Source organism: Zootoca vivipara, chromosome 3 (assembly GCF_965207765.1).
Source record: "Zootoca vivipara chromosome 3, rZooViv2.hap1.1, whole genome shotgun sequence".
Lineage (NCBI taxonomy): Eukaryota > Metazoa > Chordata > Lepidosauria > Squamata > Lacertidae > Zootoca > Zootoca vivipara.
This window is the reverse complement of record NC_142586.1, coordinates 47,642,286-47,659,126: the sequence shown is the minus strand read 5'-3', so window position 1 is coordinate 47,659,126 and position 16,841 is coordinate 47,642,286. Positions and strand designations below refer to the sequence as shown.

The 16,841-nt window shown below is 39.7% G+C and overlaps 1 protein-coding gene across 2 annotated transcripts in view; it reads right to left on the bottom strand.

Moving 5' to 3' along the window:
• SOBP (sine oculis binding protein homolog) overlaps window positions 1-16,841 on the bottom strand; it is a 144,257-nt gene that overhangs the window by 21,273 nt on the left and 106,143 nt on the right. For both annotated transcript variants that reach the window (XM_035109288.3, XM_035109290.3), the window contains one exon: window positions 425-2,376. In XM_035109288.3, coding sequence (XP_034965179.1) covers window positions 427-2,376 — 1,950 coding nt within the window. In that variant the 3' untranslated portion in view covers window positions 425-426. The remainder of the gene's footprint in view (window positions 1-424; window positions 2,377-16,841) is intronic.

Sequence of the window (16,841 nt, the reverse complement as noted above, 5' to 3'; positions counted from 1 at the left end):
GGTAGAATTGTTCTGCTATGGGTTACCCCAAAAGGTAAATTGTGATGGTTAAGCACAGAGATCCTGAATTGCTGTTACCCAGATGGCTTAGCCATATACACTAGGTCAGTTTCCTGGCTTCAAAAGTTGGCATAGGAAAAGATCCATTAGTTAGGATCTAAGCAACGCTACAGTGGTCACTGCCAGAGTTCTAAGAGAATATTCCACGAGAATAACAGAATATATACAGCTGATGGATGCAAAACAAACAGATACAGAGGTGTCACAGGACAAAGACAAAACATAAATAATGACCTTCTTGTGCATTCATAAACCACAATCTTTCTCCCAGTTTCACAAATGGCCACCTCCATGTGTTTCACTCCTACCTGAAAACACTGATATTCATTTTACTAACACAGAAGATTGTAGTGATTACACAAACCTTTACTTATTCTGATTTCGAATTCGGAGACACCTCCTTTTCAGTGGTGGCTCCAGATCTTCTGGCCCTGTGCTGAGAATTGGCGCTGAAATAATGCATGGTGCAATTGCAGTCTTTTCCACTGGTTTTGGCACAGGCTGGATGACACAGCCTGCCTTGGGTAGCATCCGCAAAGCATATGCATGGTCCTCATCTGCAGGATTGTTCAGGTTGGGATCTTGCTTGTCTCCCCCAAACAGGGGCTCTTCCCCAGGCTTCTTACCGGATTCTCCTTCCCGTCGGCAGTTTGATGTACAGTTGTTCTCCTTAACAGACTCCAGCTCACTGACTGGCAATTCCTCCAGAGGATGAGACTTTTTCTGCTCCTGGGGCTGCTCTGAGTTCTTGGAAACCTCTGGGCCCTTTGTGCCATTCACAATAACATTGCAAACTGCAGCTGTACTATTTTCCGAAGTGCCCGATGGCAGTGCGATGGGGCCACAATGAACTGGGTCACTACAAGGTAACGTTTTTGCTTCAGTAGGGCTGCAATTGTTCCTGCAGTCATTGCAGTTCCTTTTGTCTGAGCTACCAAAAGTCAGATTGACAACACTGCTAGCTTCATGTTCAACTTTGACTTGAGCATGTAAAGCCCTATGGATAACATTGTGTAGTCTAGACCTGTGACCTACAGTTAAGTCTATCACACCATCCTGTGGTCCCTGTAGCACTGTAGGAAAACCAAACTTGTTGTTCACTGGACTACTAGGTTTCACAGTCAAATCAACAACTTCGTTTTTACTGTGCTCCTGATGCACTTGTGTTTGATTTAAGGACTGGCCTGAGCAACTTGGACTTGAGTCAGAGGACTTGGAAGGCCCTTGTTTCGAATCTCTAGGGGACACAGAGTTATTTGTTGGCTTTGTCCCAGTTGCATCAGTGGATGTACTTGGAATGAAGTTCTCCCCATTACTGGAGAAGCCGTTTGGGGGCTTGGAATCATTTATGTGAGGAATAGGGATTGGAATGGGGATAGGAACTGGTAGAGGAACAATGACAGGATATGGCACTAACAGGGTTGGGGGTGGCACCAGTGGGGCAAGAGACGGCAAGCCAAAGTTCATCATCTGTGGCATGGGCATAGGACCATTTGGCATCATGCTTACTGGTGGGAAGGGAAGACTGGGCAAAGGAACCCCTGGGGGTGGAGGGGGTAGTAAACCTGGGGGGTTTCCAGGCATCGTTGGAGTTGTTGGAGGGTGAATATGAGGAGACAGCATTGGCCTATGCATAGGGCTGGAAGTGGGGCCCATATTTCTAGGACCACCTGGTGGTGGACCAATTCCCGGAATCATTGGATTGGACAGAGGGCTGTTCGGATTTGAGGCATGGTGAGGTGGCCCTCGAATAAAGGGTGGGCGGATTTGCTGCATAATTTGCTGTTCCATGAATATGGGCAAAGGTACCGGCCCACGGTTTGTCATCACCATGGGAGGGCTTCGAGGTGGGACACCAATTGGAGGCACAAGGCTAGCAGGTGGCTGAACAGAAACCGGTGGCATATTTGGATTCTCGTTGATGGGGATAGATTTGGGAACAGGCGTTGGGATTTTAGTGACAGAGCAGTTGGCAGTGTCAGGCGGAGAGGCAGTGGTAGACGCTGATGGTCCAGGGCCTTGAATTTGGCCAGCTGCAGACACTGGGGATGGGGCCTTTCTCCGAGCATCTGCTAGCGGTATATTCCAAGAATCTGGAGTCAGCAGCTGCACCCCAGTGCCTTCTGCTTTATTTTCGACTGGAGGATGTAATGTGCTGCAGAGTCCAGCTGGAAGATTGGCCTGTGTTTCTTTGTAGAAAATGTCCATTTTGTACTGATTGAGACATTTTGCACTGCAGAACTGAAGCCTTCTTTCCCCGTCCCCAAAATCCAGATACTCTTTTGTGTGTCTTATGTGCTTACACCAGTCACATACCTACAACACAGTAACAAAATCAAAACAGGTAAGAAAAGAAGCGATTTCCTCTTTATATTGTCATTTGCATTAAAAAAATATTTTTAAAAAACTTTCCGTTACTGCTTTCCAAGCATCTGAATTATCAAAGGAAAGTATAGTTCATGAAACCTGCATATTTTGACCCCAAAATCCTATCATTACATATACATGCTCAATAAATTATTATGTATAAATGCCATTACAATACTTGATACAGTTTTCATCTATGATGCCTTAAAACATGAAAGCATAGTACTGTAAAAAAATACTTGTGGGTCTGTGTGCTGTCCACATTCTGGAAGAGCATCATGATTTTAAGGGTGTTTAGCTAAAGCATAAAAGGTGGTGAGCTCTAGTGGGTAAGAGATTGCAACTGGGAAATCTTCTGTTCAAATCTTATCACTCCCATGAGCTCACAAATAGCCCAAACCTATGTATGTTTACTCAGGAGTAAGCCCCGTGTCATTCAGGTGGATTTCCTTTATAACTCTGCATAGGATTGTAGGCAAAGCGGGCTTTAACAAACTCAGTGCTTCTTCCCACATTTGAAACATGGTTATAGTAATAGTTTCCTATTTTGTGAGTTGTTGTATGAATTGTAAAAAAAAATGTACCGGTATATGAAGCACTGGAACAGTCTAAGGCACCAATCCTGAACGCAGTGGGAACTTTTCCCAAGTAAACATATAAAGCATTATTTGAACATTACATATAAATCTAGTGTAGCATTATAGTGCAATCATATAAATATCTACTCAGAAGTAACCCCACTGAATTTAATGGGGCTTAGTTACAGCTAAATGTGTATAGGATTTAGCCAAAAAGTGCTTAAGCACAACAATTTTATTGGACCTTAATTCTGTGTGGATTATGACTTTCACATTAGGTAATGGTCACATAGATACTATATGCATAAATAAGATCAAATAACATTCAGAAAAATGAGCCCAGTGACTTGTGACAACTGAGTGCAAATCATCTGTAGTAAGCCCACAACACAGTACATTTTAAATTATTTAAATGTAAATGGTAAATGGTACCCAAAATGCAAAAGCATCATACATCGTTGGCTTTGCCTTCCAAGTATGAAGCAGAAATAGTAATAAAATCTGGGTGAATTTCAAATATTCTGAAGCTGTGATATTTCAACAAGCTGGAAAGATTTTCCAAGCTGTTTGCCCACTCTTCTTCACTAGTCACTTTTGTATAACTTCTTGGCAGACAACAGTTTATTTAACAACTTTTCAAAAACTAAGGCAAACCTTTTATTATTAGAGCCTTACCAAAAAAAAAGTTATTTTCCGTGCTACTATTGGTGTGGTGAAAACACTGCCAATACTTTTTTTTTATAAAAAAGTAAATAAGGCTTGAGAACTAATTAAGCTGTGAAAGGTTTTCCCAGTTGTAAGCCACTAGAAACCAAAGTTCAAAAAATAGTCATTCTAGGTTTCAGAATCCATTTCTTCAGAGAAATTATTGTGATTTCATTAACACATTAATTTTGCAACACTAACAGCTCTCACAGATGGCGGAGACATGATCTACAATTCAAATATGACTCTTGTTTGCACAAATGCCTTTCCTGTCATATGGCATTTTAAACAAGAATTAAAATGAGTAATCTTTCCACAGCTATAAACAGATAAACAGATGTCAGAATTTTCAATGCCTTTTTTTTGACAGATTTTATACACAGATACAAAACTTTTTGAATTTTTTTGTTGTTTATTCAGTTCTCATAATATTCTTTAGACTGTCTTTAGTACTATACATTAAATGTACAGTACTGAGTTTATGGCCACATGAAAGCAATGCTCTTCGCACACCATCACTATTTAAGACTAGGAATACTATTTGTGCACGTGTATGTTAAGATAACGATTGTGAAATGATAGCATTAAATAAGCAATTTAATTTTAATAACCATTGGCCATATAAACAAACTGAGAACAACATATGCTGGGCATTTGATTACTCATCTCATTTAACTCTCAGCTTTTCTTTATCTGAAATGGTGATGACACTTTTTAAAAAAATGTGGGGGTTTTTAAGCCTAGGCATGATGCAAACAAAATTAAGCCCTGTTAAGTCACACTGATCTCAATAGGCATTTATTTAACTCTCACAGTAACCATATTTACTAAGAAGGAACTTATATTGGGTTTAGTGGGGCTTACTCCCATGTAAGTGTGCCTATGATAGTAGCCATCTTTTTGAAATCAGTAGGATTTAAGCACACTTAAATTAGACTCTAGAAATTAAATCCAGACACTGGATTTGGGCTCCAAACATTTCAGTGTTCTGGGTTCAAATGCCACCACTGCCACCATGTAAAGAAGGAATGAAAAACTGGATTTTTGAATGCATGGGAAATGTGTTGGTAAGGTCTCCTTATCTCTGTCTCACTCCTGTTAGCATATAACAAAGGAGAGAGTATGACTCCTATCCAGAGCTAATTCCCTAACCCTGCAACCTAGCCAAATGATGCACAGGAAAAATCAACCCTACCGCCACCATCCCTGAAAAGTCCCCCAAATTGGAGTCAGGGAACATTAAGATCTGTTTCTGGGTGCCCTTAGGATTCAGGCAGACAACCGCCAAAGATCCACTCGGCCTCTCAGACCCAAGCCCACGTTACTCAGTAGCAATGACCCAACAGCCAGGTACCAGATTTAGAGACAAAGCTTACCTTACCCTAAAAAGCCACACCAGCAGATGAATGGAACTGCTTTGTTAAGAGACGACAAAGCCAAACAGAACCCTCTTGACCTTAAAAGTACAATTTAAGAATATTGGGGAGAGGCATATTTTGGAATTTAGGGGTAGACCAAAAATAACAAAGCTCGCTTGCCTTGCCCTAATATCAACTATTACGTAGATTCATGGACCTCACCAGCAAACTGCATCCAGACACATGTGGCTGCAGCGGCATAATCCTTCATCTGAATGGGGACCCAGAACCAAAGTCAAAGGTCAAGGTTTTTTAAGTAGGCAATCAAGGTCTAGGGCCCATTTTCTCCAGCACCAGAGGGCATACGTGCGGGAAGACCATGTTTTTACACCACCACTTGACATGGAACAATCTTGCCTTAGACTCTCCACACAGGTGAGGTGGTAAATTAAACTGATTAACTGGAACTTTTCCCTCAGGAAGCCGGTACCCAGAATGGACAGTGAAGGGCTATTAAAATAAACCAAAGAAATTGGGATTTCTTTATGGAATGAATCATGCTTCATGTTTCATTCTCACTGCACAGTTTGGTCCTTTCTGAGATGCATCCTCAAGGCCTTTCTCCTCAAAACATTTGCTTCATCCTGCTGGCAACTTGTCTGCTTCTTGTGAAGCTTCCGAAAAGAAGTCACCTGGCCCAGAGTTTAACTAAATTGCTCAAATTTTCACACTGAATGCCAGTTCTTGACATTCAAAAACATGTATGTTGAAGCACCTACTTTGAATTTGCATATATTTGCCCAAATATAAAATGCACACACATTTTGCCAGCTATGTAGAACCTCAAACATGTATCAGTCAAGGATTTCCACTTCAAAGGGTAGTATTCAACTAAACTTTACTTAGAATGGACCCACTAAAATTAATGAACATGACTAAGGGCATAAATTTCAATTTGAGTAAAACTTGTGATGTCCAATGGGGTTTGTTCCTGGGTGTGCACTGACTTCTATGCATATTTATCTGGGAGTAATTAACATTGCCATACTTCTTTTTCTTCTGAAGGCTTTTTATTGTTAAGATAAACAAGCATAGAAGAAACAACAACAAAAGATAAACAATCTTCCCAACCCTCTTTCCTTATTAGCATAACAGATCACCATTGTTCTTCTTTACCCCATCTTAATGGGACTTACTTCTGAGCAAAGATGCATTTTATGATTGCGCTGCAAATACAGAAGTTTAGGTCTTCTCTAATTATTTTATTTTATAAATGATTGGTCAAAATGTTCATTTTAGTGTTTTCTCTATTGGTTAACCCAATGTGTTCCTGTATTACTGTGTGGTGAGTAAATATGTTCTGTAAAAAATAGTTAGAAATATTTCTTGCAAATTCTCTCAGAATTTTCCCCTGCTTTTAATAACTCACTAAAAGAAATGCTAATGCTACTTCACTCACATATTGATCACCCTCTATTCAGTATATTTTATCATTAGGTAAAATTAATTAAGGATATTGAGGGCAACTGCAATAAATCAATTTGTGAGCACATCCCTGATGAACTAAATATCTAATCATTATACAATTGATTTTACTCAGCACTCCAAAGTCACACATAACTAGTTCTCTCTCTTCCCGCCCCTCTTTCATATCCTGCCACAGATACAGCACACCACCCCTTCACATGGAGTAAAAATTACTGGAGTAGAGATAATGTCACTTAAGAATTAATTAATCAGATCTGTCCTACAGGATTGGTCATTTAAGATGAGGTCAATGAATTTATGGTACAAATGGCTATATACCAAAGATAATAAAATGGAGCAAAATTATTCATTTTACTTCTAACTAATATCATGCTCAAAGTAATTACAGATTTCTCCTAAGAGCTCATCCTGATTACTTAAGATGTGACAGATAGACCATATATATTTCACTTCAATAAAACAACGTTTTTCCCCCTGTCTCTGAAATATACACATTCAATATATTAGAAAAGATTTGTGTACTGAGTAGATTCTGCTGGTGACAGGGCCCCCTTCCCACCCAAAATGGTATAAAACCTTAGCATCTCTTCACATTTTTATATGACATATCTTTTCCATTTGTGATATAAATGGCTATACAAATTTTGAAATTAAGGCTGCTGCTCTAAACCCACTCAGCTGGGATATAAACCCTGTTTAACACTGTGACCTGGGGGAAAACTTGCAGGCACTTAGCTCCTCCCTGTTCCTTATTGATACCATGTTAAGCTAAGCCATGATTTGGCTTAGTGTGTTGTTTAAACCAAGGATGGATAAGTTCTTACTAACCACAAGCTGCAGCCAAGGTTTGATCTTAGCAACAACTTGTGGTTGGTGAGGAGACAGCTTAAGCATGAGGCCCAGTTCAGATAAAACTTTGGTTTAACTGAGTGCAGCTAAACTATGGAATTCGTTACTAGAAGATGTAGTGATGGCCAGCTTGTACATTTTGAAAAGGGATGTTTGTGGCCTTGCGCAGCAAGGGGGAGGGCGCGACTGGCATCCTGAGCCTCCTGCACGGTGGGGAAATGCTTCATCTACTTTATGGCCACATGGGAGGCTGGAAAGGAGGACGGCAACTTGGTAGCCAATCAATCTCAATGCTGGGATTCTTAGGGATGGGGCTTAGGAGTGAGCCAGAGGGAAGACTTTGCCCACCCAGTCCACTCCTGGGACATAAAAGGCTCTCCGCACCATAGTCTTCACTTGGGCTTCCCCACTCACCCTCTATGGCTTATTGTACTTCCAGTTGTGCTTTTCTGTCTTAAACAGGTTGGTGTTTAGTATAAAGGTTGCTATAGACAGGTGTGGGTCACTGGTTTCAGAACTGGGAAGAAATTTTGCCTAAGGCAGATGGCTGGATCCTGCAGGTTTTTGCCTACCTCGTAGCAATTGTCACAATGTTCCTTTGCAAGAAGAGGCATTTGGTTGGATGCTTGGTAGGTAGGGAGGGGCACCCTGCCTCCATTCCATTGAAGGAATTGTTGTTGTTGTTTAGTTGTTTAGTTGTGTCCGACTCTTCGTGACCCCATGGACCAGAGCACACCAGGAAGGAACTGAAGGAATAGTTTATCCTAATTCATTGATACATGGCCTCATCACATGATCTGGTTTCTTTTGTGCATGTGTGAAAGAGCATCACCACCTGTCTATTTGGCTTAATATGCAATTATTCAAAATTTTCACGGGCTTTCATATAATCAGTGTTGATGTGTGTTTTATCTGGCCCTAGTTGGGTCCTTGTAGTAAATTGCATTACATATATTAATTTGGTGTTTCATCCAATATGTTATGCACCTCTGAGGATTCTGATTTGAAATGCTTAACATTTTAACTATTTTTTTTTCCACCGATAAAAGAAAATTGACTTTCTCTTGGATTCTATTGCTATTTGAACAGCTATACACACACACGTACACTCACTCACTCTTGGGGATGCAATATGTGGAAATGTCAAAAAGGACATCTGTTCTGGTCAGGTTTGCCATGTGGAATGGAACTCAGCGGGGAGGAAGAAGAAATGGCGAACAAGCTCCAAGAGACAACAGTAAATATCAGTGAAGAGGAGCTAACAGTAACCATCAGCAACTTCTGCCAGTATTTCACAGCTTCATGGTCGTGCCTCTGTCTTTCTCAGAACTTTTATTTTCCATGAAAAACAGTGGATTAGCACAAAGCCTTTTCTTATCCCCACTACAGATACATCAGAGCCAATATCTATTCAATGGGGTTTTAAAAAAAAGAAAAGAAGAAGAATGTCACTGTCAGTCACACGCTGACAAATGCAGGTTGTGTAATTAAGGTGAATTTGGCATTCTTGCAGAACAAACCTGCTTCCCCGTTCCCTGGTAATTCAGACACTCATAATAAGGGAAATGACAAGAAGATGCAATGTCAAATGACAATTGTTTGACCTCCCTGCACACTTTGTGAAAACACATCAGGATCAACGCTCAATAAACAAGTTTATCTGGAAGTTACTTTAGGCTCAAACTGTTTATAAAACTCCTGCTTGGTCACTATGATCAGCTGAGGCTTTTTTTTATTGGATATGCCAGCAGCAGGCTGGTTGGCAGTAATATGGCACCGCACCAGGCCTTCAGTTGGCTACTCCCTGAGGCAGCCTTATGGACATATAACAGGCACCAAATTTCAATGCCTTCTAAACAACTTTATTCTTTACTCAAGCGTTTTCTGATTAAGGCTTAATTGTGTTTAAAAAAAAAACTTTTCAAACATTGCTCAAGTTGTACATGTTGCTGTAATTGGGACTTGTGATTAATATTTCAACGTATTTTGTAGATTGGTTTTACTGTATCCCACTTAGATAGTTCAGTTTAAAGCAATGTTTCTTTCTTTGTTTCATTCCTATGCAGCCAAGGGCAAGCTACCTCTGAGCCAAAAATGGGCACAGGAAAAGAAACTGCTTAAGCCTTTGCCCTCTGATTCCTTTTTCAAGTCATAATTACCTTTCCGAAGCTGGTTTTTACTGGGGGGGGGGGAGGTAGAGTTTATCAGCCTCTACTTATCCACTCTTCTGCTGAGGTGAAAACTATCCTAGGATGCTTTGGGAAAGAATGAAAGGAAGGGAAAGGAAGGACTCACTACGGTAAACTTTGCTTAGAATGTAGTTAAATCCTTAAATAGTAATTCCTTCTCCCTTGAGAACTGTGATTCTGTGACGGAAGCTAGGAATCCCTGACTGAAAAATCATCAATGTCTCACCGAATTTCACTTCCCTGGTTTTGTGTATGAAACAGAGCCAATTATAACAATGTTCCTTTTGAATCACTGGATAGCTCAGCTGGTTAGACAATGGTGCTGATAACACCAAGGTTGCGGGTTCAATCCCCATATGGGACAGCTGCATATTTCTGCATTGCAGGGGGTGACTAGATGATCCTCGGGGTCCCTTCCATCTCTACAATTCAGTGATTCAATGAGTGATCAGGTCTAGGTAAAGAAGCTTAGACAAGGAAAGGAAGTAGGTGGTCATGATAGAACAAGGCCACTTGGTCAACATGATGTCATTCTACTGCTAAGTTAGGCAGGTCTGTCTGTGCTTGCCCAGTGACTAGATGAACCACCTGTGAAATGCACTGAAAAACTGTGAGGTATCTGTGCCATTAACCAATTAGTTACCGTAATAAGTAGCCAGGAAAAATAAAATCATGTTAAGGAATTGGTGTTGGGGGTTGAGGGGGGAAATTAGGCAGATCATGCTATAATGATTGGAGTACTGAATATAAATAAATTCAGATTCCCTGCTCAGCTGTGAAACAAACTGAGTGTCCTTTGGTGACTCGCTATCTCTCAGTCTAAGCCACCTCAAAGGATTGTGGTATGGCTGAGGTACTACTAGAAAAGCCTTTGATAGTCCAATGGGGCTTGTCCTATGGTGCTGGTAATAATATAGCAAACCAAAATAATCCGTGTGCACAAGAAGTAATATACAGATTTTTAAAACTACAGAAAATAGTTAGTTTGATAACACTGTGTAGACAGTGACATGGGTCTCTCCCTGACCCTCTGTATATCATCTGTGTTTAGAGTCTTCATTACTCAGAGAGAGAAATCAAATGCAAGGAGCAGGTTTTTAATGAATCTTACCGCTGTCATTTGTGAACAGTGAAGCATGTTCTGTTCAAAGTCATTAGGTCTTCCTGCTTTCAGGAGGGTGAAAGGGGTGAGATTTCTTTCTCTTTTTTAATGAAGAAGATATATCCAACAAATGTATCCCAAAAAAGAGCTCAAGCAGCCACAGAAGAAAACATTTGGCCTATCATATCCAATTATCTGTGCTTCTTATTACTAGGTGTTAAATGAGGGGCAAGTTCATATTTTACAACAAGCAAATATGGGGGAAGCTATCAAAATAGAAAGTAGTACACTAGTGCATGCAAGTCTTCATGTTCCAAGAGAGTCGGTGGAAAGGAGTTAGTTATTATATATTGCCAAGCATACAGAATAATCAGTTGAAGCAGAACCAGCATGGCTTCTGCAAGGGTATGTCTTTTTAGTAATAATAATAATAATTTATTATTTATACCCCGCCCATCTCTGAGCTTGCTAAAAAACATATAAACAGAGGAGATCCAGAGGTGATAGCACCTCACCAAAGAATCCTGAATAAGCTTAGCGATCATGGCATAAGAAGTAGAAAGATTCTCTTAGGAATCAGTTAAGGGAAAGGAAGCAAACAGTAGGAATGAATGGGAAATCCTCTCAATAGAAGGTTGTATAAAGTGGAGTCCCCAAAGGATTGGTAGTGTAACTTAGTGAACCATAAAGACTGGAGATGTGGTTGGTAGAGTGTTTAGTTAAACAGAACATCATCATGAGTTCATGTTGGTTTTGGCACTATATAGTGTGGTCCAGGATGAGTGCAACAGAAAAGGCCTTAGGTCTCAAAGCAGAATGTAGAATGAGCATGACCTTGGAAGATTTTGTCAGAGATGCTATTTATGCTCCACTGGTTATAGGATCCTTCTTTCTTCTTTACCTCTTATTCTTGTTCCTTGGGTTGGTGTTGTTTGTTTTTTAAGAGGTTTCAGAGTCTGATGGATTCAAAGAAGTGTGGTCTAAATCACATTCATTTGGCCTCAAAGCGTTTGGTGGCCTTTGTAGCCTTTGGAAGCAGATCCACTACTGAAGTCAAGAGCTGTTGATGGACTGACTGTTTGCCCAAACTAATCGAAAAGTGATTAGATTCAGTGTTATTTTTCTAGAAAAAAAGAGGTACTGGAACTCACCATGAACACCACCCCTGTTCTCTTATAATGACAATGGTGACCCTCCCCCTGAGAGGTGCCAGAACTGAGTTCCTGTGAGTTCCGGTTGAAACAAAGCCCTGATTAAGGCTCATGTAAAAAATACTGAAGAAAAATGTTATTACCTACGTTTAAAATACAGAAAAAGATGGGCTTTTGAGACAAGCTGATGAGAAAGAAGGCTTCTATGCCGTTCCTCAGGATACACAAAGGGAAATGTAAGAGCACGAATTCCCTCACTGAAGTTCTAGAAAATTCCAGAAATGCTTTGTCTGTGCAGGAACAGAATCCAATTGTGAGACTGCAGAGAGATCATAAAGAAGAATGTAAACTTTTATAGCTGCAATCCTATAATATGGTTTTGGGAGTAAGCTTTGTTGAATTCGGTGGGCCTTGCTTCTGAGCAGACGTACATAGAATTGTGTTATATCATATATTAATATTATTTGGCAGAAGTACAGTTCTTTGGGAACTTAGGTTTTGCAAAACTGTAAATTGTGTGGATTTGGTTGCAATAATAAAGGAGAAATGAAATAAAAGAGCAAAGTTGTAGAGAGAGTAAAAACTGTCGTCCCTAAAGTACAAGAATGCTGATAGTTGTTCTATGGAGTGGACACCTGCCCCACAGCCTTTAATTTATTTCATAGGGGCTCAGCTTGATTCCATAACCGTTCCTATTAATATCAGCAAGAGATTCCTACCAGGTTCAGCAGGGGCAGGGTTAGGACTTTGTGTAATTTGTGTTATCACTTCATTCAAACCCTCATTCATTATGCATGAGGAACAAGAAGCAACGGAAAAATTGCATAGGTGTAATTCTTAGCTGCTTTTAAATAGACTATACTTTTTTTAAGCTGGTGATTTTTCTTCAAAGCATATGCACCAGCAGAAGATTATTGTTTCATCATAGAAAGCCTTGAACTTGTATTCTCAAACCACAGGCTGTTTGGAAGCCATCCCTAATACCACAGCAAAGCCCACTGTTGAGTTATACTGGCTTGGTTCAAGACCATTGAAGAAACAAATGGCAAAGAGCTAATAATGGGACAAGCCACAGAGGATGTGGCTTAGATCTTCCCTATCATGTGTAGGGATGGAGGAGAAATTCAGTTCACTGTGCATTCACACTTTCCGAAACAATAAACACAGCTGTCCTTCAAAATTTGCACCTATCTGAACTTTGCAACGTAGTTCTCCAACCAACCAAAGTTTACAAAAATGCATATATTAAGAGAAAGTGCATAAAAATGAAAATATTAGTGAAACATACAAAAGGCATTATAGTAAGAGAACATTTGCTTGCAAAAATTAGTCAAAATTGCATATAAATTATGTAATAGGAGATAATCTTTTTATGAGGTTTTTTTTAAAAAAATCATAAATTAGTGAAAAATGCAGAGAACTGAATTGAAGATTGGAAAAATGAGAAACAGCGAACTGAAATTGACAGATCCTTTCAACCCTAATTGTGCTCAAAAATTGCTTACAGGAAGTTACCTTTTTAAAAATATGCAGAAAAAGTACAAACATATTACTTTCACAGGTGTAGTGTTCTCATGGGTGGATTCATGCTACAGTGGGATTTATTGTGGCTGAAACAAAATTCTGAAAATTCAAATTTCATAATTTTTGATTACTGAATTTACTCAGAGTTCAGATGCTTTTGATATGCTGCTATCAATACTCAAATACATAATCCTTTGACCATAAATATGAAGAAGTCAGCTATCAAATGCCTTCAGATATGAACAGCACAATCCTATGCATCTCTACTTACAAGTAAGTCTCATTATGTTAAATGGAGCTTACTCCCAAGATAGCAGTACATAGGATTGCAATCAAAACACCACTGGATATCAACAATGAAATACTGCTGTTGTATATTAAATTCTAATACATTCTAAATGCTATTTTATGCTATCAAAGACACACACATATGAAACAACTGGCTGTTGAATGCTAAATACTATGTTAGTTTCAAGTTTCAGCTATCAAATAATGGTTATGTGATGGCAGCTTCTGATTAGTAGATGTGAGAGTAAAAAAAATTCTTACAAGCACCTGTTCTTGTTGATTGTGGCTGAGGTGTACAACCCACAGCCTCCAAAAAGAATCATTAAATAAAATAATACAACTCTCTTACACATGCACACTATATCTCCTTTGTCAACTGCTGTATTTAGATAAATTCTTTTATATGGTCCTTTCCCTCCATGCTTATTTACCAATGGCTGTAATATAATGCACAAATGTGGATTCCTATAATTTTTAATAGCAAAGAACGAAAGAGAAAAGTGTGGTTTTTGATTACTCTATTTTCTTTTTTATATCTAAAAAAATAACATAAAACACATTTAACGTTACATTTCTATAGCTCACAAGACTAGCTGGAACATAAACATAGTAAAGAGTTGGTAAGATGGGCACACTAATGGCTTTTTGCTTAGACGAATATGTTTCAGCCCTAGGCTTTGCTCCAGGCCAGTGCTATTTCTACTAGGCAAAAAAAAAATCACCTATGAAATTCCATTAAATAAATTACATTTAAATGTTACATTTCCTGGGACCAGTGACTAACATTTTAATGCTAACTCAAAATACCTTTCTATGGGTAATAATGAGCCTTAACTGAAAACATAAGCTAAGATCTTAATAAACCATCTTGATATAACAGCAATTTGAAAAACATTTTTATCACATCCTGTTGTAATTACTTTGGATTTATATCACTGCTACTGTTCTTACTATTCACAGAAAACAGACCAGGGGTTTCAGTACTGACAATGTAATATCTAAGTGGTGCTAAATGTGTGGCATCTTGCCACCAAAAACAAGGGCTGATATTCTGTTTCCTCTGTAATGTCTCATAGACGCTACCCAAATCCTGACATTACAATGTTTGCTTTTCCTCCCCTCTTACCCTAGCTCCACATCATTGGCAACTGCTGGTAAGGGATGAGGAACAGCTGGGCGTCATCACGAGATACTGTTGGAGACACCATCTGCACTATACATTTAAAACAGCACTTTAAAGCATTGTGGCCTCTCCCAAAGAATCCTGGGAAGTGTAGTTTGTTAAGGATGCTGAGAGTTGTTTAGGTCAGGAGACCCTTGTTCCCTCCACAGACCTACAATTCCCAGAGTCCCCTGGGAAGTGAGATTGATGAAAACATATTTGTTTAGTGGAAAGTCTAGCTTGTCTGTGGCCACCCCAAATGTAGCACACTGCAACTCACAAGCTGGCTTCCTGATCCAGCATCCTGCACATAGCTGCCAAGTATCCCGTATCCGCCGGGAAAACCCATTTTTTTCTTACCGTTTCCGGCGGTCTCCCGTTTGGCGGAAAATCCCGGCATTGTCCCTTTAATTTGCTTCTTCCCGGCGGCCATTTTTCTGGTGCCGCTTTGCCCTTCTATGAGCACCAGAAAATGGCGGCGCCGGCGTCGGAAGTCGCTTCCGCGCATGACCGGAAGTTGCGTGACGCGACTTCCGGTTGCGGTTTGCCCTTCTATGGGCATCAGAAAATGGCGGCGCCGGTGTCGGAAGTCGCTTTTACGTGTTTCCGGTCATGCGCGGAAGCGACTTCCGGAGCTGGCGCCGCCATTTTCTGGTGCCCATAGAAGGGCGAAGCGCCACCGGAAGTTGCGTCACGCAACTTCCGGTTATGCGCGCGCTGCCGATCCCGGATCTTTACGATCCGGACTTGGCAGCTATGATCCTGCACACAAAGACAATTGCCTTTGCAGTCTCCCTCAACTAATCTATTGAGAAGAACACCTGTCCACACATGGATTGCTGTAGCTGAGCTGGAATGGGACAGCAGCTGAGTACAATTTTAGCGCAAACATTTAAAAACAACTATTATTATTTAATGTTTTTGCAAATCTAGATATCACTGCACAAGAAGCAGAATACCAGCTGCATTTTACATTTTAGTGAGCAAAATCTTTTCTTTGCAGTATTAAGTGGATGGTTTGGCAGCAAGAGACATACTAGTTAACCTCAGGCAGTTGTCCAAGCACAATGTGAGATTTGGAGGATGTGTTAGGGTTGAAATTCCATTACAGGTGTTTAATAATTAAGCACTACATGTTTGGAATCTCATTCCTTCCTATTACTTTTTAAATAATTAATCTGTATTTACATCTACTGCACTTCAAGGAGCTGAATACATAAAAGTGAGTAAGGATGATGGTAGGAGAATTTTTTTCATCTCATGGTGACACTAACACATGTTTATTGTCATATACAGTAAAAATAATAATGAACAAAAATGCAATTCAGGCTGTAATCCTGTAAGTCACACTGAACTCAGCATGACTTAATTTTTGAGTAGACATGTGTAGGATTTTGCTAAAGGTTATGTGCTCTAGAAAACTGAAATATATGTAAATGGTTTTCTGTTAAAACAATTCAGTCATTAGCACAAATGCTGCATGTCTCCACAGAAAAAACCCAGCTCTTGAAAGCTCTTAGCTAGCAGTATATATTTGAATAAAAATAAGAGCACAGTCAATTATGTCCCTCAGTTTCTTTCCTTTATTCTCAGCAATAATTTTATTTCACATACTGTTCACATTACAGTATTTTACATGCTATTCATTTCTATTTACTATTCTGTCCCATCTTGAAGGCTCCCATAAATGTGTAGTAGTACAATAACTAGTTTAAAACATCTTATTTATTTATTTATTTATTTATTTCATAGAATTTATACACTGCTTGACTGTAAAAAACATCAAAGCAGTTTACCTGTACTAACACTGTCAAAATAAAAACACCTTCCCTCTCCAAGAAACAACCCACAATGCCAACAAAGCTTTCCATCCCATTTCATTCAGATTGGGACACCCAGCTTTATCTTCCTGGCTTCTTGCCAAACACAGGAGATCTCCCAACCATACAACAGAGACAAATGCAGCTACTCTGTTTACACCAGTAACACCCAACATTCAGTTACATTTTCCTGCTTCCTT